We start from the raw sequence: 23,695 nt of genomic DNA on the forward strand, positions 1-23,695 counted from the left end.
TTAAAAAAAAAAAAAAAAAGGTAGAGGATTATAACATATTGAGTAATAACATTAATTGAAACCCCAAAGGTCATAGTATTTATTTTTTTTTTTTTTCCCAGATGGAGTCTCACTGTGTTGCCTAGGCTAGAGTGCAGTGGTGTGATCTTGGCTCACCAAAACCTCTACTTCTTGGGTTTAAGTGATTCTCTTGCCTCAGCCTCTCGAGTAGCTGGGATTACAGGCATGTGCCATGATGCCTGGCTAATTTTTTTTCTGTATTTTTTTTAGTAGAGGTCGCCATGTAGGCCAGGCTGATCTTGAACTCCTGACCTCAACTGATCCACCCACCTCAGCTTCCCAAAGTTCTGGATTATAGGCCTGTGGGCCACCATGCCCAGCCCATAGTGGCAATTAATTTTTTTAAAGCAGGGAGGTAAATTTCTTCTTTATAGAAAAATGCCAACTAGTAAATATAGAAGCAATGATGGAATCAGAAAAGCCATTTAAAAGGTGATTCATGCAAACATCATCAATAAATACCTAAAATCACTCAGTGAAAAGTTTCAGGAACAGGCCGGGGCGGGGGATCCCATGCTTTGAAAGTGTTATATCAGTTACTACTAATAATAAATAGTAAAGGGGGAAATTATCTTTAAAATTTGCCTTATTTTAGTGAGGTAGAGCTTCTTTTCATGTTTATTGGCTATTCAGGTGTCCTCTGATGCTCATATTCTTTGCCTATTTTTCTTCTTTTTTTGTTTTTTGAGACAGAGACACAGTCTCACTCTGTCGCCCAGCCTGGAGTGCAGCAACACCATCTCAGCTCACTGCAACCTCTGCCTTCCTGGTTCAGGCAGTTCAAGAGATTCTTACGCATCAGCCTCTCGAGTAGCTGAGATTACAGGTGTGCACCACCACGCTCAGCTAATTTTTGTAATTTTAGTAGAGATAGGGTTTCATCATGTTGGCCAGGCTGGTCTCCAACTCCTGACTTCAGGAGATCCACCCGTCTCAGCCTCCCAAAGTGCTGGGATTACAGGTATGAGCCACCATACCAGGCTCTTTGCCTGTTTTTCCGTTGGCTTGTTTATGCTTTACTAATTGAGTTGGATAAATTCTTCATATACTTTGGACACTGTAATGCAAATATCTTTACTGAGTCTGCGATTTATATACGGGACATTTTGTATAACAAAACCTTTGATTTCAATATACTTAAATATCTTAATCTTTGTCTTTATTATTTGCATGTTTTAAGGAACATTTAATATATCCTTCCCTATTCTTAGGATCATAAAAATGGCCTCCTATATTTTCCTCTAAATTCTGAATTCTATTCAGTTTGTTTATCTGAGGAGCTGAAAGGTGAGTACTAAAACTATTGGACAACAATGTTAACTTTTGGTTCTAAGGGGGTTTCCAGCTTTATGTGAAGTCTCCTTTCAACATGATAAATAATTGAGAGTTGCTATTTAAAACCATACATGGTAAAGTTGTTATAGTTTTAGGATTTTAAAAAATAGAAAAGAGTAAGGCATATAATCTTACATGAGTGAACAAAGCTTCCTTCCTTAACTCTTCAGAACTGTCATTTGGAGTCCAAGCTTCAGCAAACTGCAGGAAATCCCATTTTTCCTTATCACCTTCCCCAGCCTGAATTTTTTCCTTTTTACCATTCAGTGTGCTCCCTGTAACTTGAGCCTACAAGAGGAAAAAATACATGAATTTTACAACAGTTTGCCTCACAGCTGAAATTCACTAAGTAACTTAATTCTGAATTTAAATCATAAGCTACCCACTAAGAAAATCTTATGTTCCAACATATGGGCTTTAGTAATGTAATTATAATAAGCCTCCCAACCAACTGAATGGATCCCTCCTCTTGGCCAAGAGCATCCAAAGTAACCTAAAACAGGCCAGGCGGAGTGGCTCATGCCCGTAATACCCAGCACTTTGGGAGGCCAAGGAAGGTTGATCACCTGAGGTCAGGAGTTTGAGACCAGCCTGGCCAACATGGTGAAATCCCATCTCTACTAAAAATACAAAAATTAGCCGGGCATGGTGGCAGGCGCCTGTGATTCCAGCTCCTTGGGAGGCTGAGGCAGCAGAGTCACTTGAACTCAGAAGGCAGAGGTTGCAGTGAGCCAATATCTTGTCACTGCAGTTCAGCCTGGGTGACAGAGCAAGACAACATCTCAAAAAAGCTGACCAGCATTAACATTAAAACAAAGATCTTAAGACAAAGCAGATTCCATGCAGCAGTAAGACATCAACATGACAGATAGCAGGCCCTAAAACAAACTGAAGTGTTTCATTCCCCAAAATATTTCTTTACTATGAAATGGCCCTGCAGAGCTATCTCTTGTGGGGAAAATTTACATTCTGTAGAGAATCCCTTTTCCTTTCCAGGTCTTTATCTTGATCCAGGAGAGAATTAACTAAGGAGTCTGGCACCTTTTAAAGTCTAATAAGAAACATTTACAATCTATTCTGTCTGAAGCCTGCTACCTGGAAGCTTTACCAGCATAAGAACCTTGGTCTCCACAACCCCTTATCTTAACCCAGATATTCCAAGATTTCAGATAAACTCTTTCAACCAACTGCCAATCAGAAAAAATCTGCATCCACCTGTGATCTGTAATCAATGCCTCCCTCCACCACACCTTGTATAAAACCAAGCTGTAGCCCAACCAAGGCACAAGTTCTCAGAATCTCCTGGGGCTGTGTCATCAGCCATGGTCACTCACATCTGGCTCAGAATAAATCTCTTCAAATGTTTACAGTCTGACTCTTCATTGACATCCTCATCTGTTTTCTGTGGCTTATAACAGAATATCTGAAATTATGTAATGTATAAAGAAAATGAACTTATTTCTTATAGTTATGGAAGCTGAGAAGTTAAGGTTGAGGGCCACATCTGGTGAGGGCTTCTTGGGGTTGGGTACCTGCAGAGTTCTGAGACAGCACAGGCCATCTCATGTGGAGGGGCTGAGTGGTGCTAGCTTAGGTCTCTCTTCCTCTTCCTATAAAGCTACCAGTCCCACTCTTATGACAGTTTATTAATTCCTTAATTCATGAATGGGTTAATCCATTCATGAGGCAGAGCCCTCATTATCCAATCACCTCTTTGTCTTTCTTTTTTTTTTGAGAAGAGGGTGGGAAAGAAGGCCAATCACCTCTTAATGGCCCACATCTCAATACCGCGACAGCGGGGATTAAGTTTCTAAGCAAATTTTAGAGGAAATGAACATTCAAACCATAGCAATAATTATCCAAAATTATAATCCATTACCTAGTCAATGGTTTCATGCTTAATGAGAAAATGGTCTTAGTTGGGAAGTTATACTATTCACTTTCTTCATAAAAACTTTTATTCTAATATTTATATGCTTTGGAACTTAACCAACATATGACTGGCCATTTTGAGCATCTATATTCAGGGCTTGAAAAACACTGCACTGAAAAACAGTGCTATGGGCTGAATGTTTGTATCCCCCCAAATTCATATGTTAAAATCCTAACTCCCAGTGTTGATGGTGTTCAGAGGTGGCGCTTTTGGGAGGTAATTAGGTCATGAGGGTGGAGCCCTCATGAATGGCCTTAGTCCCCTATAAAAGAGATCCAGAGAGCTTTCTTGCCCTCTTTCCACAATGAGAAAGCAGCAGTCGGCAACTTGGAAGAGGGTCCTCACCAGAACTCAACCACACTGGCATCCAAATCTCAGATTTTTAGCCTCCAAAAGTATCAGAAATGAATTTCTATTGTTTACAAACCACCCAATTATGGTACTTTGTTATGGCTGCCCAAACTAACTCAGATATAATCAATCCTTTTTTTTTCTTGAGACAATGTCTTGCTCTGTCACCTCGACTGGAGTGCAATGGCACGATCTCAGCTCACTGTAACCTCCTCCTCCTGGGTTCAAGCAATTCTCCTGCCTCAGCCTCCCAAGTAGTGGGGATTACAGGCACCTACCACCAAGCCCAGCTAATGTTTTATATTTTTATAGTAGAGACAGGGTTTTGCCATGTTGGCCAGGCTGGTCTCGAACTCCTGACCTAGGGGATCCGCCTGCCTTTGGCCTCCCAAAGTGCTGGGATTACAGGCTTGAGCCACCGCACCCAGCCAGAAATCAGCTAAGCCTTAGTCAAGTCCTTTCTACAACGCTGTTAAGACTGAGAAGAGACAGCTGAGAGGATGGAGGAAGCAATGTCATTCCTACATTTTCCAGAGTCTGGGTACAGGCTACCTTCTGTCCAAAATTATCTGGGAACTCAAGAATTCTTCTGGAAAGGGTTTATTCTTAGGTTACACAAAGGACTTGGGGCTTGAAATAGTATATTCTCTTGCTAGCCAACTCCATTGCTGTAGCCTCTAAAGCAGTAGAAGGGCTTGGAAGATAATAGGAATACATGGAAATTCATGCCTTTCTTATTACAGAAGATATAGCAGGCAAGGTACTACTACTGAAGCCTTTTCTTAACTTGGTCTCTACTATCATTATTATCTTGATGCATGGAAGTATCCTTTGCCTGAAAACACTAAAACTCAGCCTCTTAACTCACATAGGCTATGGATCATCAAAAGTAAGCAGCTAATTTGGTTTAAATTCAAGCTTTACCTTGCGATTCAACATTCCCCACATAAGGGTGTCTAGAGTTCCATTTGCAATAAGGTAGTGAATATTCACGGAACTGCACTGGCCAATTCTGTGAGCTCGGTCTTCTGCTTGTTTTATATGTCCAGGGTCCCAATACAACTCGGCAAAAACAACATGACTTGCTGCAGTAAATGTTAATCCCTAAGTGGAATAAAGTAAAAAAATTGAGATGCAAATAAATTGAGAATGTAACACACAGCCATATATAAGAAACTCTTTTGGAACATGTTAAATGGAGAACACTGAAGGACTTGAAAAGAAATTAGTTGTTTATTTTAGGCCAAATTAAGATTTAATTCATGAAAGGCAAATGAAGAACATTTAAATAGTTTTCAAATGTGTTTCTTGTAGTTCACCTACAAAAAAAAAGGTATTTCAAAATGTCAAAAGTTAGCTTGATGGAAGTATATAAACTAAATCACTTTATTCTTATGATGACTAGATTCACATTACCACTGGAAAACCTAATAAAATACCTTATAAATGAGGATATAATTCCTAACACATGGTATCCATAGCAACTAGGCAGAGAGCATTTACATCTTCTTTAATTCACACTGTCATGTTATAAAGCAAGAAAATCACGTCTTTGGTCATGCTATTTTCTTCCTGTGAAATTTCTCATGTTATATTCTGAAAACCTGAAATTTACTGCCTATGTCTCAATATAAACAGTGCAATTGCATTTTCATGAATTTCAAATACTGTGACATAAAAAATATAACTAAGTCTGGCTTTATAATCAATATATGAAATAATGCAAATATCTTCAAACTAAAAAATGTGTCAAACTAAAAAATGTGTCAAAAATGCATGACTTTAATGTTGGTAGGCTGCATGAAATGTGAACCATGCTTATGCTATTGCCATATAGCAGTAAAATGACATTAGGTGGTAAACAGAAATATCTGTTTTTTTTGAGCATCATCTAATCAATGCTGTTTGTTGTTCACATGCACCAAACTCCTGTGAGTGACCTTTGTGACTGCTATGCTATCATTTTAATATGTTATTTTCACTTAAAATGTTTTCATATCACATAACAAAATCATACTAACATTAATTAAATGGTGGTACTAGTTCTCAAGCTGAAAAATTCACTGAAAATCAGTCTCTCTGAAAAATAAGTTAGAGGTAATGAAAACACAGACCAGACCCAAACATGTTAAACTGTGCTGCTATTTAGTACTGAAAATGCCACAGAATATTAGAAATAATGCTGAAAAAATAAAAAGTAGTATTTAAAGAGAGACATCTTTAATTTTATAAAAAGCATCATTTGGCTATACAAGCATAAAGGGAAAATACGTTGGCAAGATCAATACCATTCTAAGCAGCTATTAAACTATAATGTAAGATTCACAGTACCAAGAACAAAGACCTTTCTACTTTCCTTTATTCCTATGGAGATATCAGTCCTGAAGTATATCAGTCTTGACTTATATCGGGTCTTCAGAAATACAGCCTTGAATAAAATAGTGCCCCATACATTATTAATTTCAAAAGGTCCTAGACTCTCCTGTCTAGCTTTCTCCTACTTAGCACCTCCTCAGCTCTAAGTACTTCATTTCTAACTCTAAGCTCTTTTTGATGATATTCTCTATGGCTGGAATAGTCTAACAGATATATAACTGGTTATTAGAAGTTTAACTGAACATGCGGGAAGTGTTGAAACAACCCTCCTTTTGGTTAGAACTCCCAGTGAGTTGTGGAACTGCTTCATCCTCATAAAGCTTCTCTCTATACGCAATTTCACATACTTCAATTAGCTGGGTAAAAGCAGATCTTTGGCATGCATCAGTTTGGTCGAATAGCAGTATGCTCAATTACTTTTCCCTATGTTAAACATCCTAGCTTAGACATTCACAACAAAGTATTTTAGAATGTTAGCAGAAAAACAGTCCAGAGGATCCCCTCTTATATAGTGTGGCAGAGACTGCCATTACTTTCCCTAATATCTATCCCTCTCTTATTCCTTTGTAACATAACACCCAATGTTAAGCAGGGCCACCTGGAATAAAGGCTACTCTTCACAGCTTCCCTTGAAGTTAGGTGTGGTTGTGGGACTAACTACAAGACAGTGAGATGCAATGTGCTTTTTTCCAGGCAGCTGCTTGGACTGCAGATGTGATGAAGCTCTAGCAACCCTTTTAGTGAAGAGATACTTGCTAGGCCAGGTGTGGTGGCTCATACCTATAATCCTAGCACTTTGGGAAGCTGAGGCAGGCAGATCACAAGGTCAGGAGTTTGAGACCAGCCTGGCCAACATGGTGAAACCCCGTCTCTACTAAAAATATAAAAATTAAGTAGGCATGGTGGCGGGTGCCTGTAATTCCAGCTACTCGGGAGGCTGAGGCCTGAGAACAGTTTGAACCCAGGATGTGGAGGTTGCAGTGAGCCGAGATCATGCCATTGCACTCCAGCCTGGGTGACAGGGCAAGACTGTCTCAAAAAAAAAAAAGAAAAAAAGAAAGAGATACTCACTAGGACTGGTAAAGCAGAAAGCCAGAAGGGGCGTGGGTCCTAACGACTTCGTGCAAACACCATGCTAGGCCTGGACAGTCTACATAAAAGAATGAAACTTAGTGTATTTAAGTCAGTCTTAATAGGAATTTTTGTTTACTTGCCCCCAAACTTAATCCTAAGGGACAAAACGGGGCATTCCATAAAAAGTCCTGAGACAGAAGAGTTCTTTTCCCCCAGGCCACCTTGCCACACAGATCCTAATGCAACACAACCAAGTAAGTGAAGGGCTGGCTATAAGACAGGTATGAGAAAAGCCTATACAAATTCAAAGGAAGGAAAAAAGGTCACAAATATATTATGATTGAATTAACTATATTCTTCTTACTCTTCTTTGAAAGTATATTCTTTCAAAACCATTCTTTCCTTGAAAATTTAGGAAGATCTGTGTTAAAGACGTTGAGGCCTCTTTCTGTTATACTTTCTAGCAGTCTCTGAAGAAGAATTAATGTTTATTATACGAGTCATCCAGATATAAAGTTACGAGTTTACAAACCAAAGTTATAGTGAATGGCCTTTTTTCGTATTTCAATGACATTTCATTGCCAAATTTAGACCTGAAATTTCTTACCTGGCCAGCAGCCTGAATGCTTAGGATAGCCACACGAGTGTTAGGATCCTTTTGAAACTGATTAACCAGATGTATTCTTTCTGAAGATGAAACACTTCCATCTATCCTAATGTAACGAGTCTAGCAACAACAAGGGAAATAGCAAAATTAGGACAAGCCCCTATATGCCCATCTAATTTTATAAATTTTACAGCTTATTTTTATGGTCACATAAAAAAATGGAACTTGGTTAAGATGACAGATTGGTAAATGTTATACAAAAAGAATCTTAACCAAGTTTTTAAATAGCTTCTTATAACAATTTCTTATTATTTCAATCTTTTAAGCTACTTGAGAGTAGCATCTATGTCTAATTCATCTTCATCCCATCAATGTCAAGGGCAAGGCCTTGTATATAGCAGAAGCTCCACAAATCTTTTATGAATTCAGCTAATGCTGTCTTCAGTAAAATTCTATGTAAATTGACATGCTAACTATAAACCATGGATCAGACTAACTCTAATGTTATAAAATCACTAATTCTAAAGTGAAAATAAAGCCAGGCATGTGAAAAAGGAGAAAGATGACTCTGCCCACATATTATGGATTCATGGAAAGCAGTAAGTACGTTTCCGAAATACTGCAAATATTAACTGGGAAAATAGAGCTTTTAATCTATTATTTGAATTCTGGTTTTTCACATTATTAAACTTAAAAGAAATATGTGATATGGTCATATCCAGTGAGGTGGGGAACTGAAGCACTCATACACATTTTTAAAAAGTAGGAAAACATTAAATGTTAAACTAAACATTGTTGTCTTTAAGAATGATTTGAGTTGAGAAAAGGGTGTTATGTGTTAAAATAATGACTTCTAAAAAGAAGTCATTATTCAACTTATAAAAATAGTAAGTTCTAAATTTTAAAAAAACATTCATATATGCACTTTTATAGACGCTATAGCCTTAAATATTGGAACATATGAATATTCACTTTTATAAGGGAATATCCAAGTTAATTATTAAGTAGAATGTTCTGTATTAACATTCTCTCCTCATAGAGCAAGTATAAACAGACTAGTGAACCATTTAATATCCATTAAGGAAGATTATAAAATCCCCTGAGGGTCTTTCTAAAGAAAATACATTGTCAGGGTAGGGAGAATTTGGGAAAAATTGACCTCCAACCCCATGAATATCTACATTTTTAACTCTTAGTAAAGCTAAATTCGATTCTAAACATATAAGTAAAATGGATCCGAGAAAAAAAGGCTGCTATACTTGGAATAAATCCCAGTAGTTTCAAGGTATAATGGAATCAGAATAAGAAAAATATTATGAATCTAATATCTTGCCCAATCATTTAAAAATATTATTAAGTTTAATTAACTCTTAGAGGGTGTTTTTCAGAAACTATATGATAACCAGTGAGAAAGTACCTTTTAATGTATAGCACTTTATTATATTCTAAATCTTCCCATGAAGGAAACACTAGAATTATTTCTTTGGTAACGTTAATGAACATATTAACTAATGTTTAAACAATGTATACTGTTTTTATCTTTGATAGAAACAAAGGAAGATGTTGTCACTCACTGGAGGACTATTGGAAATCAAGGTAGACTTACGAAGATGCAGTAAGCCACATGGCTTGATGGAGCTTAACCTGATAAATTACTTGGGCTATATGTTTCAAATATATCTACACTAAATTTTAGTAATAATTTTCCACAGACTATACTGCCTGGAAATTTAATGGTATGACTGCAGTTGGACACTAACATTGGCCAAATTCATTCTTTCTTTCCTCTCTGTGTCACCAACATTCAAAGACCTTCATGTATGTAAATAAAAAAAGTTTAACGTTAAACTGCCTCCACCACTCTGAAACGGTATAACCAGGAACAAAAATGAAATTCACATTATAGCCTGTCATGGCAGAGTAGCTTTAATCAATCCAGATAATTTGATCAGTGAAAATTGTAAGATCAGTTAAGAAAAGAAAAAATTTAATAGTATATCATCTTATAATATTAATATAATTTTCAAGAAAAATGTGTAATAATTTATACGTCACCAACTAAAGAAGACAAAAAAACAATTATGAGACTACAACTGATGTTTAGTATACTAAAAATATGTGTTCTAAAAAGTATTTAATTAAAAAATGGCAACATACCTTATTTTCGATGACTGCTTCTGTGCAAGCCTGGAGCATGCTTAAATGGTGAGCAAAAACCAGAAATTTAAGCGAATCATTCTGAAGCATCATCTTAATATAATCCTTTACAGCACCTGCCTAAAAGTTAAACCTTATTAGTGTCATAAAAATGATTATTTAAAATTTATGTCACTTTTAATAAAGCAAGATAAATGGCTTAAAAATGAGTAAATATGAACTTTTAGCTGCATTGTTCTCTAGGTAGCCTAAGGAAGCAGAAGCCCACATGTAAGGAAGATGTGAAAGAAGAGGGACCTGAGCAGTTAAATGAGAACAAGACAAAAACTAGAAGAATTAAAAAACAAGACGATGGGTTTCAATGGAAACGGGTAGTCAAGTAGGCGACAAACAAGAAGGAGTTGGCAGTTTTGTTTAGAAGGTGATTTTCAAAAAAGTTTATATAGAAGACTAAATAGAACATAGTTAAGAAGAAAACAGAAGGCAAAAAAATCAGATGAAGAGCCTGTTTTTTTAAAGGGAAGACTGAAAAGAGTAAGAAATCAGGGACTGAAGCTTAAGGTTTAAGGAAAGCTTTTTTTGTTGCTGTTTTTCTTTTTTAACTTAAGAAACTTAGGTAGACTTACAAATAGGCAGGTCAAATACACAGATTAAGAGAAATGGAAATGAGGTATACTTACAAATAGACTTACAAATACACAGATTAAAAGAAATGGAAATGAGGTCACTTAGCTTATCTCTGGGATGGAGAGGGTTCCAGAAGAGGCTGGAGTGATGGGATGAAGACAATAGTAGTGAGGTCTGAGAGAAAAGGGGGACATACAGAACAACTGTGAGGCAGGAGGAAGAAAATTAAGAAAGTTCAGATTAACAGGTAACTTGAGGTCAAGTTACTTAGTAAGAGTGAAAAATCAGTTTGGTATGAATTAAACAGGAATTAAAGAGGATAGCATGAATTAAGTGTAAAATATGAATATATCTATCTTTTAACTTTTAAAAACTGGTTATTTAGAAATTTTGGAAAAAGATATACCAGGCTGACCACATTTAGCTTCTGCTCCTTCTCAATGCTATGTTTAAAAGATAGTGAAGTGCATAGGGACAAGGAGAATTGGAGAAAAGTCAATAGCAACAAAACTTTGGAAGCTAAGAAGTAGATCATGTCTGATAACTGATAAACCAATATGACAGATTCTAACTAGAAATGAAGAAGCACTTGGTTTATGCTGCAGTCATCTAAAAAGGCTCAGAAAATAACACAACTGAAATGGGGACAGGAGTGTGGCTAGAATAGGAGGGCCTGCTGAAAGAATGTTTAAGTAGTTGATTATGTATAATACTGCTATTTACCTTCTCTCTACCTATTCCAACAATAGGTAACTACCATAACCTTTCTGGTAGAAAACTACAGACTTGGCCAGGCGCAGCGGCTCATGCCTGTAATCCCAGCACTATGGGAGGCTGATGAGGCAGGCGGATCATGAGGTTAGGAGATCGAGACCATCCTGGCTAACACAGTGAAACTCCGTCTCTGCTAAAAATATAAAAAATTAGCCAGGCATGGTGGCATGCACCTGTTGTCTCAGCTACTTGGGAGGCTGAGGTTGCCTCAGCCACTGCACTCCAGCCTGGGTGACAGAGCGAGACTCCATCAAAAAAAAAAATAAAAAAAAAATAATAAAACTACAGACTTATTCTCTGGAGAGGATAAAATAGAGGGTATTTAAATAGAGGAATCCTATATTGATGATAGGTATATCCTACAAAACTCATAGGGATTACATGAAAGTTACAAAATAAATGCTGAGATCTTCCCCTCTCTCTCAGCCTTTTTACCCCATACTTCCCAAAACAGAAAAACAGGCTTATATCATTCAGGCAAGAGAGGAGAATCACAAATTCTTTTCTAAGGAATCTGACCAGCCAAGAGAAAAAATTGAAGATATGGCTATCAGGGGTTTCCCAAGGAGACATCCCATTCAGATCATCATTTATTGAAGGCCATAGTCTACAAATCGTGTACATCTACAGAGCTTCCAGTCAGTGTTTAGTGTCTTTCTTGTAAATATAAGCAACCAGCCAAAGATCAACAGACATTTGTAGAAAGCCACATGAATGAACAGATCAAATATACAGAGCTAAGAAAACTGGAATAGATTGTATTTGTAAAGCAAGATCAGTATGCTATAAAATATATATATATATATATAATCTATATATAAAGAATATATAAAATATTCTTTATATATAGATAATATATATATATATATATATATATATATAAAGAAGAGAAGAAAGTAATCTCAGAAATTAAGAAAAAATAGTAGAAATTGATAATTGGTTATCAAGCTAAGGAAATCTCCCAGAAAGTAGATAGAAAATAACAAAGAAAATATAAAATATAGACCAGATGTGGTCGCAGCTCACGCCTGTAATTCCAGCACTTTGGGAGGCCAAGTCGTGCAATCTTGGCTCACTGCAACCTCCGCCTCCCAGGTTCAAGCGGTTCTCTTGCCTCAGCCTCCCAAGTAGCTGGAATTACAGACATGTGCCACCATGTCCAGTTAATTTTTTGCATTTTTAGTAGAGACGGGGTTTCACCATGTTGGTCAGGCTGGTCTCGATATCCTGACCTTGTGATCTGCCCACCACAGCCTTCCAAAGTGCTGTGATTACAGGCATGAGCCACCGCCCCCAGCCGAAAAGATTTCACACAATCAAAATAGAATAACAATTCTGAATTGTACTGGATTTCCCAATACCAATACTAGAAATGAGAGAAAATTATTTCCTCAAATTTTATACCAAGCTAATTAAAAATCAGGTAGAACAAAGATATTTTCAAATATGCAAGGAACACAAATAATTTGCTTCCAATATATCCTTTCTTGGGAGGCTACTGGAGAAAATGCTCCAGCAAAACAAGGAAGTAAAGAAAGAAAGAAAATTATGTAAAGGAAAGAGATGAAAATCTCCAGGATTAGAGCTCTGCAGCAGGCCTAAAGAGTAACAGCTCAGATTGGAGCTTATCAGAAGGAACCAGGGGAAATTTCTTTAACAAGATGAGATTTATATAATGCTCACTGTTTAAAGATATTGGAAGGAGATTAAATAACTAGGGGAAACTTTGAGGATGGATTAGTGATAACTACATAGAAAACTGATAAAAGAAGAAAAACCTTTATAATTATTAATGCCAAAGAAAATAAAGTGACTTGTGGAAGAAAAACATATCCATAGCATACTACATTTCACCTGTAAATGTTGTAAATGTGGTTCTAATAATAAAGATTGTGAATACTGATCAAGCCAAAATTAGTAATAAGTTGCTATAAAATCAGTAAAACTATGACTAGCACTTTCATAGAAGGATAGAAATAACAGAAAGATATGTGTGTGAGAGTCAGGCAATGGAAGACAGGGCTGAAATTTTATCTCCCGTATTATGACAGCTAAAATTACAAAGCAAACAGAAATACGAAGTGAGCAGCAATATAAGTATGGTGTTGAGGGATTTGAAGTAAATACTAAAAAACAAAAAAACAAAAAAAACAAACAAAAAAAACAGCTCAAAGAAAAGGTTTTTGCCTTTGGGAAATAAGGTTAGGGGACGCTTATTTTTTGGAATGGCTGACCCTGATCATTAAACTATATAATACTATGTAGCTTTGGTAATAATAAAAGAATTATGAAGGAAGCATTTCAAAACTGAAAAATACCTACTTAAAATTCATGCATAAGACTGTAAAGTCAAAAGACACATTCAGCAAACTACATTTTGATGTCTAAGTTTTCTAAACAATAGAAATTCATCATACAATGAGAGTAGAGGCTGTTAAGAACTTTAGCCCTGGATTTCAGTGCGTCAGAAAGTGGAAATGAAGTACTGTCAAAACAAGGAGCTATAAATTCCGGATACGCTGTCATGGCAACTGAACCACTTTAATAAAGTGCATGTTTGCCTAAAGAGCTATATTTACTGTGATAAGTCTTTTAAAATGTACATGTCAAGTTGGAGTACTTTTAAGGTACATTCATTACTATCCAGTCCAGACTTACAAACTATATAATTGCTAAACCTCTAGTCTCAGATGGATTCACCTTCCTCTTCACAAGTGAGCAATTTTTGTCGGAGCCTCCTCCACTCATATCATCTGCTTCCATCACAACCAGAGCTGCTGATGCCAAAGCTCAAGCCCCCACTTTTCCCACTCCTTTCCACTAGTGCTTCAAAAAGATTTACGGTTACTAACATTATTGTAAAGTTCAACTACATAACTAGCTAAATAGGCTCTTAGGACTAATATAGCAACTTAACCATCATTTGTGATATTGCTTTTCAGGAGAAAATGTGTTTGGAATACCAAAACATCAAAAGTAACAAATGAACTTTTAGGATTTTCTTAGGTTCTTAAGTTGGGGATTAAATAGATCTTCATTTTAAAATGTACTATGCATGCATTTTAACTATCGTTATTTTATTCTAATAAAAACTATCACTGCATTGTCAGATTTTAAATGATCTAAACAGAAATTTGCTTCCAAACTATCTTAAGTACATAGTATGTAGAATGGCAGGTCCTTATAATAATCAGCAGCTTGGTTATGCCAGTTCAGGTTTCACAGAAGTTGCAGAAAATGCATGTGTTCAAAACTCTATTTTATTTTACTAGAACTGATCTGTTGGTAATGAGCCTGTTAGTCAAAGGTCTAATTTAAGCAATTAATGAAGACTATACATTATATGTTATTTAAAGAAATACAGCAATGAAGAGAATATCCTTGTTTTTTTAATCAGTGAAGAAGTACACATTATACTTTCTGAAGTAAAAGTAGTTAAAGAAAAACCTATATTGCGCTAAAGACCGGACAAAAGTTACTTGATTTCAAATTGTTGGCTTTTAATAAAATAATAATAATTTAAAAAATGAAAGACAAAAACATCAAACTTGAGGTATGACAAAGACTCTCCTTTGACCTAGCTTTAGTTAGACTCTGCTGAGCCCACTTCTCAATTAAACCTTCACATTGGCCTTCTGTGTCCATCTTGTCCTTGCCAGGTCTGCATAGCCCAGTCTTTTTTTAAATTTATTTTTTAATTTTTTGAGAGGGAGTCTCATTCTGTTGCTCAGGCTGGAGTGTAGTGGCATGATCTTGGCTGACTACAACCTCTGCCTTCTGGTTTCAAGTGATTCTCCTGCCTCGGCCTCACAAGTAGCTGGGATTATAGGCATGTGCCACCACGTCTGGCTGATTTTGTATTTTCAGTAGAGATGGGGTTTCGCCATGTTGGCCAGGCTGGTCTCAAACTCCTGACCTCAAGTGATCTGCCTGCCTTGGCCTCCCAAAGTGCTGGGATTACAGGTGTGAGCCATCACACCTGGCAGAGCCCAGTCTTACTTAGTAAGAGTCCTGCTAAGTCATTTCAGTGAAAATCCCCCAACTCTTGATAATGGATCTAGTTCCTCAGTCTGCACCTTTGATGTATAAGCCCTTGACCTGTCTTTAGCAAGAATCCTATTATCCTTGATGTCTCCTCTTAGTAATTTTCCATTCATCAACTCTCTCAACCTACTCTCTGGCTATAAATCTCCACTGTCCTTGTATTTGGAATTGAGCTCAACCTCTCTCCTCTACTGCAAAAGAGTTGACCTCTACTGCAATAGTCTTGAGTAGTCTTCACTACTGTTTCACCAAATCAGAATCCTCTTTCCCTTAACAGCCGTAACTTGTAGCTAAAAGTGTGAGCACAAAGGAAGTTTCCCTTTAAATCTTCGAGTCCTCAGAACTCAATCAAATGACGTTTGTTCGGGTATCTCATGACCTTTTAAGCTCTTTTTTTAAGCTCTTTTAATGCCTTCTTAATTAGTCACAGGTGAATTGTGATTGGTCTAGGCAAACCTAGCATTTTCATTTCCCCTGTAAATGATTCCAACTAATATGACAACCTGAGGAGTCTGCTGGGGGTTTCAAAAAACATCCTCACTGACAAAGGCACTCTTAGGAATGCTTTTCCTTGCTTTGCATGTTATAGGCTGCATTTGATATCTGATATCCCGGAAGGCAGCAGTTATCTTGGGGCAATAACAGGAGCTGTAGAGGGCAAGCAGTGAACTGGGTCAGGCAACAAAATGACAAAAGAACCTAGGCTCTCTCTCTTTTAACAAAAATAGCATCACTGGAATATAATTCACATACCATAAAATTCACTTTTTTAAAGTGTACAATTCAATGGCTTTTTGTACATTTGCCGAGTTGTATATCACCATAACAATCAATTTTAGGACCTTTTCATTACCCTAAATAGAATTCCTTCAACTTTCAGCTGTCACACCATGGTTCCCCATCATTTCAGCTCCAGGTAAACACTAATCAACTTTCTGTCTCTATGGATTTAACTCTTTTAGACATTTCATATAAATTGAATCAGATAATACATGTTTCCTGAGACAGCTTCTTTAACTTAGCATAATGGTTTTCAGTCCATGTTGTAACATACTTCAGTACTTCATTTCTTTTTAATGTCAAATAATATTCCATTGTATGAATATATATGCATTTTATTTATCCATTCAGTTGATACACTATTATTTTTATTCATTTATCTAACTCACCTTACACTGTTCCTTATTAACTTATTTATTTTTTGATAGTTGATTTACCTTTTATCCTTTAAAATTATCTTAAATAAGCAAAGGCAAGTACCAAAGTAAAGGAGGCTATGCATTGTTTATTTACTACCTGACTAGCTTCTGCAGCCCACCACAAAAGGAAGGCTAGACATTGTCTTCCAGTAGTCCTTCCCCTTTTGCCAATAGTTTTTAATTTAGAAACTCTTTCATCAACCTGAAAAAATATTTTCAAATCTGTTAGTAAACATTTTCAAATCTGGTAAAAGACAGCCTTCAGGAGAAGACTGGCAGTTTCCATACCATAATGTCAAGGCTTTGAATATTTTTACAGAGCTTCATGCCTAAATTTTCCAAAAGAAAACAATAGTTTCACTTCAAAAGATGGTTCCAGTAAACTATCAAAAGTATTATTTTCCGCCAGGTACGGTGGCTCACACCTGTAATCCCAGCAGTTTGGGAGGCCAAGGCAGGCGGATCAGGAGATTGGGACCATCCTGGCCAGCACTGTGAAACCCCATCTCTACTAAAAATACAAAAAAAATTAGCTGGGCATGATGGTGCACACCTGTAGTTCCAGCTCCTCGGGAGGCTGACGCAGGAGAATTGCTTCAACCCAGGAGGTACAGAATGCAGTGAGCTGAGATCGCGCCACTGCACTACAGCCTGGGCAACAGTACGAGACTCCGTCTCAAAAATAAAAAGTATTATTTTCTTGTCTCAAAGAATGTTTTATTTCCTTATAAATATATCTGCAAATACAAATCTAAAACCTCAAATGTATTTATCTTTTGACACTGGTGGAGTCCCCCAAGCAGTGCAGCGGAAAGTAGATAGGATACAATACCCTGTGAAGAGGACAATTCCAGTTTTATATCTTAACCAACACAATTTTACACAAAAACCTGGGATCCTAAATCTCCCATAAGCTTTTCAGAACAAGTTATAATAAAAGAATCATTATCAATCAATCAATTTGGCAAGGATAGATGAGAGAGACCATTCCCATGAATGACATAATTCCATTTATCCAAAAGTTACCCAAAGTTTGACAAAGTGAAGCCAATAGCATGATGAACTTCAAAAAAGTTATTTTCATGGACGTTTGATCATAAAAGTCATTGATCAAAACAGCTAATCTAGGCTGGGCACAGCGACACATGTCTATAATCCCAGCATTTTGGAAGCCTGAGGCGGGAGGACTGCTCAAGCCCAGGAGTTTAAGACCAGCCTCAGCAACACAGTGGGAGCCTGTCTACAAAAAATTTAAAAATTAGCTGGGTGTGGTGGCATTTGTGTCTATAGTCCCAGCTACTTAGGAGGCTGACTCAGAAGGATTGCTTGAGCCTGGGAGGATGAAGCTGCAGGGAGCTATGACTGTGCCACTGCACTCCGGCCTGGGTGACAGCATGAAGTTCTGTCTCAAACAAAATAGCTAATCTAATTCTTTTAAAACTGAATTCAATTTTTAAAAATATTCTTGATTTATTTCTAACTCCATCCACTAGTCATGTCAATAAGATAATCAACTTTGCCCTAGTAAAGTACAGAATAAACCTTATTTGGAGAGGTTTATTTATTTACTCATGAATAAACCTTATTTGGGTGTTAAAAATCAAAATACACAGAATTTACAGACTTTAAAGTCTGTATCTTCTCCATGCCTATCCAGGGATGTTGAAAATTCACCAACAGGGAGCCAGGCATGATGGCTCATGCCTGTAGTCCCAGCTACTCAGGAAGCTGCGGTGGGAGGATTGCTTGAGGCCAGAAGTTAGAGGATGCCATGATCACACCACTATACTCCAGCCTGGACAACAGAGGAAGACCCTGACCCTTAAAAAAATCGCTAATAGAAAAATAAGAAACACATTAATTCATGGTTATTAATAAATATTATATCTATTTAGCTATCCTTGTAGAATGATGGCTGAGCACATGAACTCTGGAGACAGACAGTCTGGGTTTGAATCCTGGCTCCATTATTTACAATGTGAGAGACATTGAGCAAGTAATTTAATCTCTGTGCTTTAATTTTCTCACTATAAAAGAAGAGAAAAGTAACTACACTGCATAGGGTTGTGGTGAAAATTAAATAGGTTAGCCCACGAAATCTGCCTGGATTAGTGCTTGGCACATAGTATACATTATATAAGTGTTAGCTTTTATTAGCCTATTTCTCCAGCAAATTGCAAAAACAATTTCAACCTCTCCTCTTCCACTTGCTTCGAAATCACAGCCTATGACTCCTGGTTCTCAAACCATCCCTTGCCCAAAGAAAATAGAATCAACACCTGAGAATTCCGTTACGTTTGCTTACTTTTTTTACTCATCCTCACTTCCTTTCCTTTTTTAACAAGAGAGGTTATTTCTTCTTTTTCTATGGTAAACTCCTCTATTTGTGATTCCAACCTGCCAATTCTCGCCACCTCAAAAACTTTACAACACTCCTTCTCAAGTGGACATTTCCTTCTTTAATAAAGCCTTCCTCCATGCCACATTTCCATATAGCTAATACACTCTTTCCTCCTCTAAAATGGTAACATTATTATTTTATGTGCACTTTATTGATCATTGCTATTTCCTGCTAATGCTGAAGAGGCAGTGTGTCCCCAGTTCAGAGCCAGAGATCCTTCCGAAACTACAGAACTGGCACAACAAGAAGCACTCTTCAGTCTCATATCTTCCCAGACCCTGTGCAGCAGGGAATACTTGCAGTGGCCTCATTATACCTCACCGCATATTATAAATAGGATTCCACCACCTGTGCTAAGCTGCTGAGGCAATTAAAGAGGAAACACACTTTGTGAATAATGGAAACATGTTTAAAGTAATTTGCCTTCTGGAAAGTTGTTAAGGCACTAAGGAATGCTGCCATCCCTCCAGTGACAAGAAATTTTAAATTATGGGTTGGCTTCAATCCTCTTCATAGAAAAATAACTGGCATTTCTCCTAAAACAGTTTCTTCTAAAAATGAGGCATTGTTGTGATGTACCCGTTGTAATGTACCTGTATTGAGAGATGGCTAAACCATACGTAACACATAAATTTGTTTTTCTTCTAGGAGAATATTATGCTGATGCCAAACCTGAAGAAACTGTTCATTTTCATCCACTGTATTCTCAACATATCTTCCAAAGCAACAAAAATAATGATATGGAAGAAGAAAAGTAATTCTAATTATCTCAGATTCTCCACTAACTGACTTTGTACTGGTAACATTGATTATTTTTGTTTCATTCCTTTGTTTACTATTTATCATTATTTTGAAATGTTCCATTGTTTTATTCTTATTTTAATAGGCTTTTAGGGGAATAGGTGGTGTTTGGTTACATGGATAAGTTATTTAGGTGTGATTTCTGAGATTTTGGTGCACCCATCACCTGGGCAGTGTACACTACACCCAATGTGTGGTCTTTTATCCTTTACACCCCCCTTACCCTTCCCCCAAGTCCCATTGTATCTATCATTCTTATGCCATTGCATTTTCTTTCTTTTCTTTTCTTTTCTTTTTGAGATGGAGTCTTGCTTTGTCACCCAGGCTGGAGTGCAGTAGCACAATCTCGGCTCACTGCAACCTCCACAACCTGGGTTCAAGGAATTCTCCTGCCTCAGCCTCCCAAGTATCTGGGACTACAGGTGCACACCACTACACCCGGCTAATTTTTGTATTTTTAGTAGAGATGGGGTTTCACTGTGTTGGTGACGCTGGTCTCGAACTACTGGACTCAACTGATCCGCCTACCGTGACTTCCCAAAGTGCTGGGATTATAGGTATGAGCCACCATGCCTGGCCTTGCCTTTGCATTTTCATAGCTTAGATCCCACTTATGAGAACATGTGATGTTTGGTTTTCCAATCCTGAGTTACCTCATTAATGGTTTCCAACTCCACCCAGGTTGCTGTAAATGCCATTATTTTGTTCCTTTTGTTTGAGACAGAGTCTTGCTCTGTCACCTGGGCTGGAGTGCAGTGAAGTAATCTCGGCTCACTGCAACCTCTGCCTCCTGGGTTCAAGTAGTTTTCCTCCCTTAGCCTCCCGAGTAGCTGTGATTACAGGTGTGTGCCACCATGCCCAGCTCATTTTTCTATATTTAGTAAAGATGCGGTTTCACCATGTTGGTCAGGCTGGTCTTGAATTCCTGACCTCAGGTGATTCACCCGCTTTGGCCTCCCAAAGTGCTGGGATTACAGACATGAGCCACCGTGCCCAGCCTATTTTGTTCCTTTTTGTGGCTAAGTAGTATTCCATGCCACATTTTCTTTATCCACTCTTCAGTTGATGAACATCTAGGCTGGTTCCATATTTTTGCAATCGTAAATTGTACTGCTATAAACATGCATGTGCAAGTGTCTTTTTTCATATAATGACTTATTTTCCTGTGGGTAGATACCCAGTAGTGGGATTGCTGGATCAAATGGTAGTTCTACTTTTAGTTCTTTAAGGAATCTCCATACTGTTTATATTAATTGACACTCCCACCAGCAGTGTAAAAGTTTTCCCTTTTTACCACATCAATACCAATTTCTATTATTTTTTTATTTTTAAATTATAGCCATTCTTGCAGGAGCAAGGTAGTATCACGATGTGGCTTTAATTTGCATTTCCCTGATAATTAGTGATGATGAGCATTTTTTTTCACGTTTGTTGGCCATTTGTATATCTTCTTTTGAGAACTGTCGATTCATGTCCTTAGCCCAAGTTTTGATGGGATTAATTATTTTTTTTCTTGCTGACTTGTTTGAGTTCCTTGTAGATTCTGGCTGTTAGTCCTTTGTTGGAGGCATAGTTTGTGAAGATTTCCTTCTACTCTGTGTGTTATCTGTTTACTCAGGTGACTTGTTCCTTTTGTTGTGCAGAAGCTTTTAAGTTTAATTAAGTCCCAGCTACTTATCTTTGTTTTTTGTTGCATTTGCTTTTGGGTTCTTGGTTATGAACTCTTTGCCTAAGCCAATGTCTACAAAGGTTTTTCCAATGTTATCTTCTAGAAATTTTATGGTTTCAGGTCACATAAAGAATTTGATGCATCTTGAGTTGATTTATGTATAAGGTGAGAGATTAGGATCCAGTTTCATTCTTCTACATGTGGCTTGCCAATTATTCCAGCACCATTTGTTGAATTAGGGTGTTCTTTCCCCACTTTGCTTCTGTTTGCTTTGTCGAAGATCAGTTGGCTCTAAGAATTTGGCTTTGTTTCTGGGTTCTTTATTCTGTTCCATTAGAGTATGTGCCCATTTTTATACAAGTACCATGCTGTTTTGGTGACTATAACTTTATAGTATAGCTCAAAGTTGGGTAATGTGATGCCTCCAGATTTGTTCTTTTTGCTTAGTCTTACTTTGGCCATGAGGTCTGTTTTTTGGTTCCAAATGAATTTTAGGATTGTTTTTTCTAGTTCTGTGAAGAATGATGATGTTATTTTGATGGGAATTGCATTGAATTTGTAGACTGCTTTTGGCAGTATGGTTATTTTCACAATATTGATTCTACCCATTCATGAGTATGGGATGTATTGATGTGTTTCCATTTGTTTGTGCCATCTGTGATTTCCTTCAGTAGTGTTTTGTAGTTTTCCTTGTAGAGGTGTTTCAGGTCCTTGGCTGGTTAAATATTTTTTTTCTTCCATGTTCCTTCTTTTGGAAAAGGCTTTTTTCTTTTTTTGTTCTTTTTTTTTTTTNGATGGGGTTTCACCATGATGGCCAGGCTAGTCTTGAACTCCTGACCTCAGGTGATCCACCCACCTCAGCCTCCGAAAGTGCTAGGATTACAGGCGTGAGCCACCGTGCCTGGCAGAAAAGGCTTTTTTCTTTTTTGTTTGTTTTTGCAGCTATTGTAAAAGGGCTTGAGTTCTTGATTTGATTCTGGGCTTGGTCACAGTGTATAGCAGTGCTACTGATTTGTGTACATTGATTTTGTATCCAGAAACTTTGCTAAATTCATTTATCATATCTAGGAGCTTCTGGTTGAGTCTTTCTGGGTATACAATCATATCATCAGTGAACTATGACAGTTTTACTGCCTCTTTACCTATGTGGATGCCCTTTATTTCTTTCTCTTGTCTGACTGCTTTGGCTAGGACTTTCAGAACTATGCTGAATAGAAGTGGTGAAAGTGGGCATTCTTGCCTTGTTCCAGTTCTCAGGGGGAATGATTTCAACTTTTCCCCATTTAGTATAATGTTGGCTGTGGGTTTGTCATAGATGGCTTTTATTACCTTAAAATATGTACCCTCTATGCCGATTTTGCTGAGAGTTTTAATCACAAAATGATGCTAGATTTTGTCAAATGCTTTTTCTGCATCTACTGAGATGATCATGTAATTTTTGTTTTTAATTCTGTTCATATGGTGTATCACATTTACTGGCTTGTGTATGTTAAACCATCCCAGCATCCCTGATATGAAATCCACTTGATCATGGTGGATTACATTTTTGATATACTGTTGGATATGGTTAGCTAGTATTTTGTTGAGGATTTTTACATCTGTGTTCATTGGAAATATTGGTCTGTAGTTTTCTTTTCTTGTTATGTCCTTCCCTGGTTTTGGTGTTAGGGTATTACTGCCTTCATAGAATGATTTAGGGAGGATTCCCACTTAATCTTTTGGAATAGTTTCCATAGGATTGGTATCAATTCTTCTTTGAATGTCTGACAGAATTCAGTTGTGAATCCATCTGGTCCTGAACTTTTTTTTGTTGGCAATTTAAAAACTATCATTTCAATCTTGCTGCTTGTTATTGGTCTTTCAGAGTCTCTATTTCTTCCTGGTTTAATCTAGGAGAGCTGTATATTTCCACAAATTTGTCCATGTCCTCTAGGTTTTCTAGTTTGTGTACATAAAGGTGTTACCAGGAGCTTTGAATGATCTTTTGTATTTCTGTGGTATCGGTTGTAGTATCTTCTGTTTCATTTCTAATTGAGCCTACTTGGACCTTCTCTGTTTCCTTGGTTAGCCTTGCTAATAGTCTATCAATTTTGTTTATATTTTCAAAGAACCTGTTTTTTGCTTCATTTATCTTTTGTATTTTTTTGTGTGTGTTGTTTCCATTTCATTTAATTCTGATTTGATTTTTGTTACTTCTTTTCTTCTGCTGGGTTTGGGTGTGGATTGTTCTTGTTTCTCTAGTTTCTTGAGGTGTGACCTTAGATTGTCTATTAGTGCTCTTTCAGAG

At 37.2% G+C, this 23,695-nt stretch overlaps 1 protein-coding gene across 5 annotated transcripts in view; it reads right to left on the reverse strand.

Annotated features, from left to right (window-relative positions):
• ZRANB3 (zinc finger RANBP2-type containing 3) overlaps positions 1-23,695 on the reverse strand; it is a 277,334-nt gene that overhangs the window by 73,596 nt on the left and 180,043 nt on the right. For 4 of the 5 annotated variants that reach the window (XM_017536061.1, XM_017536060.2, XM_017536064.1 and 1 more), the window contains exons 9-12: positions 9,894-10,013; positions 7,737-7,856; positions 4,604-4,783; positions 1,531-1,683 (exon numbers count right to left, since the gene is read on the reverse strand). In XM_017536061.1, coding sequence (XP_017391550.1) covers positions 1,531-1,683; positions 4,604-4,783; positions 7,737-7,856; positions 9,894-10,013 — 573 coding nt within the window. The remainder of the gene's footprint in view (positions 1-1,530; positions 1,684-4,603; positions 4,784-7,736; positions 7,857-9,893; positions 10,014-23,695) is intronic. The other variant, XM_017536065.1, reaches the window with a different exon arrangement.

Source organism: Cebus imitator, unplaced genomic scaffold (genome assembly GCF_001604975.1).
Source record: "Cebus imitator isolate Cc_AM_T3 unplaced genomic scaffold, Cebus_imitator-1.0 Scaffold95, whole genome shotgun sequence".
In the NCBI taxonomy this organism is placed as follows: Eukaryota; Metazoa; Chordata; class Mammalia; order Primates; family Cebidae; genus Cebus; species Cebus imitator.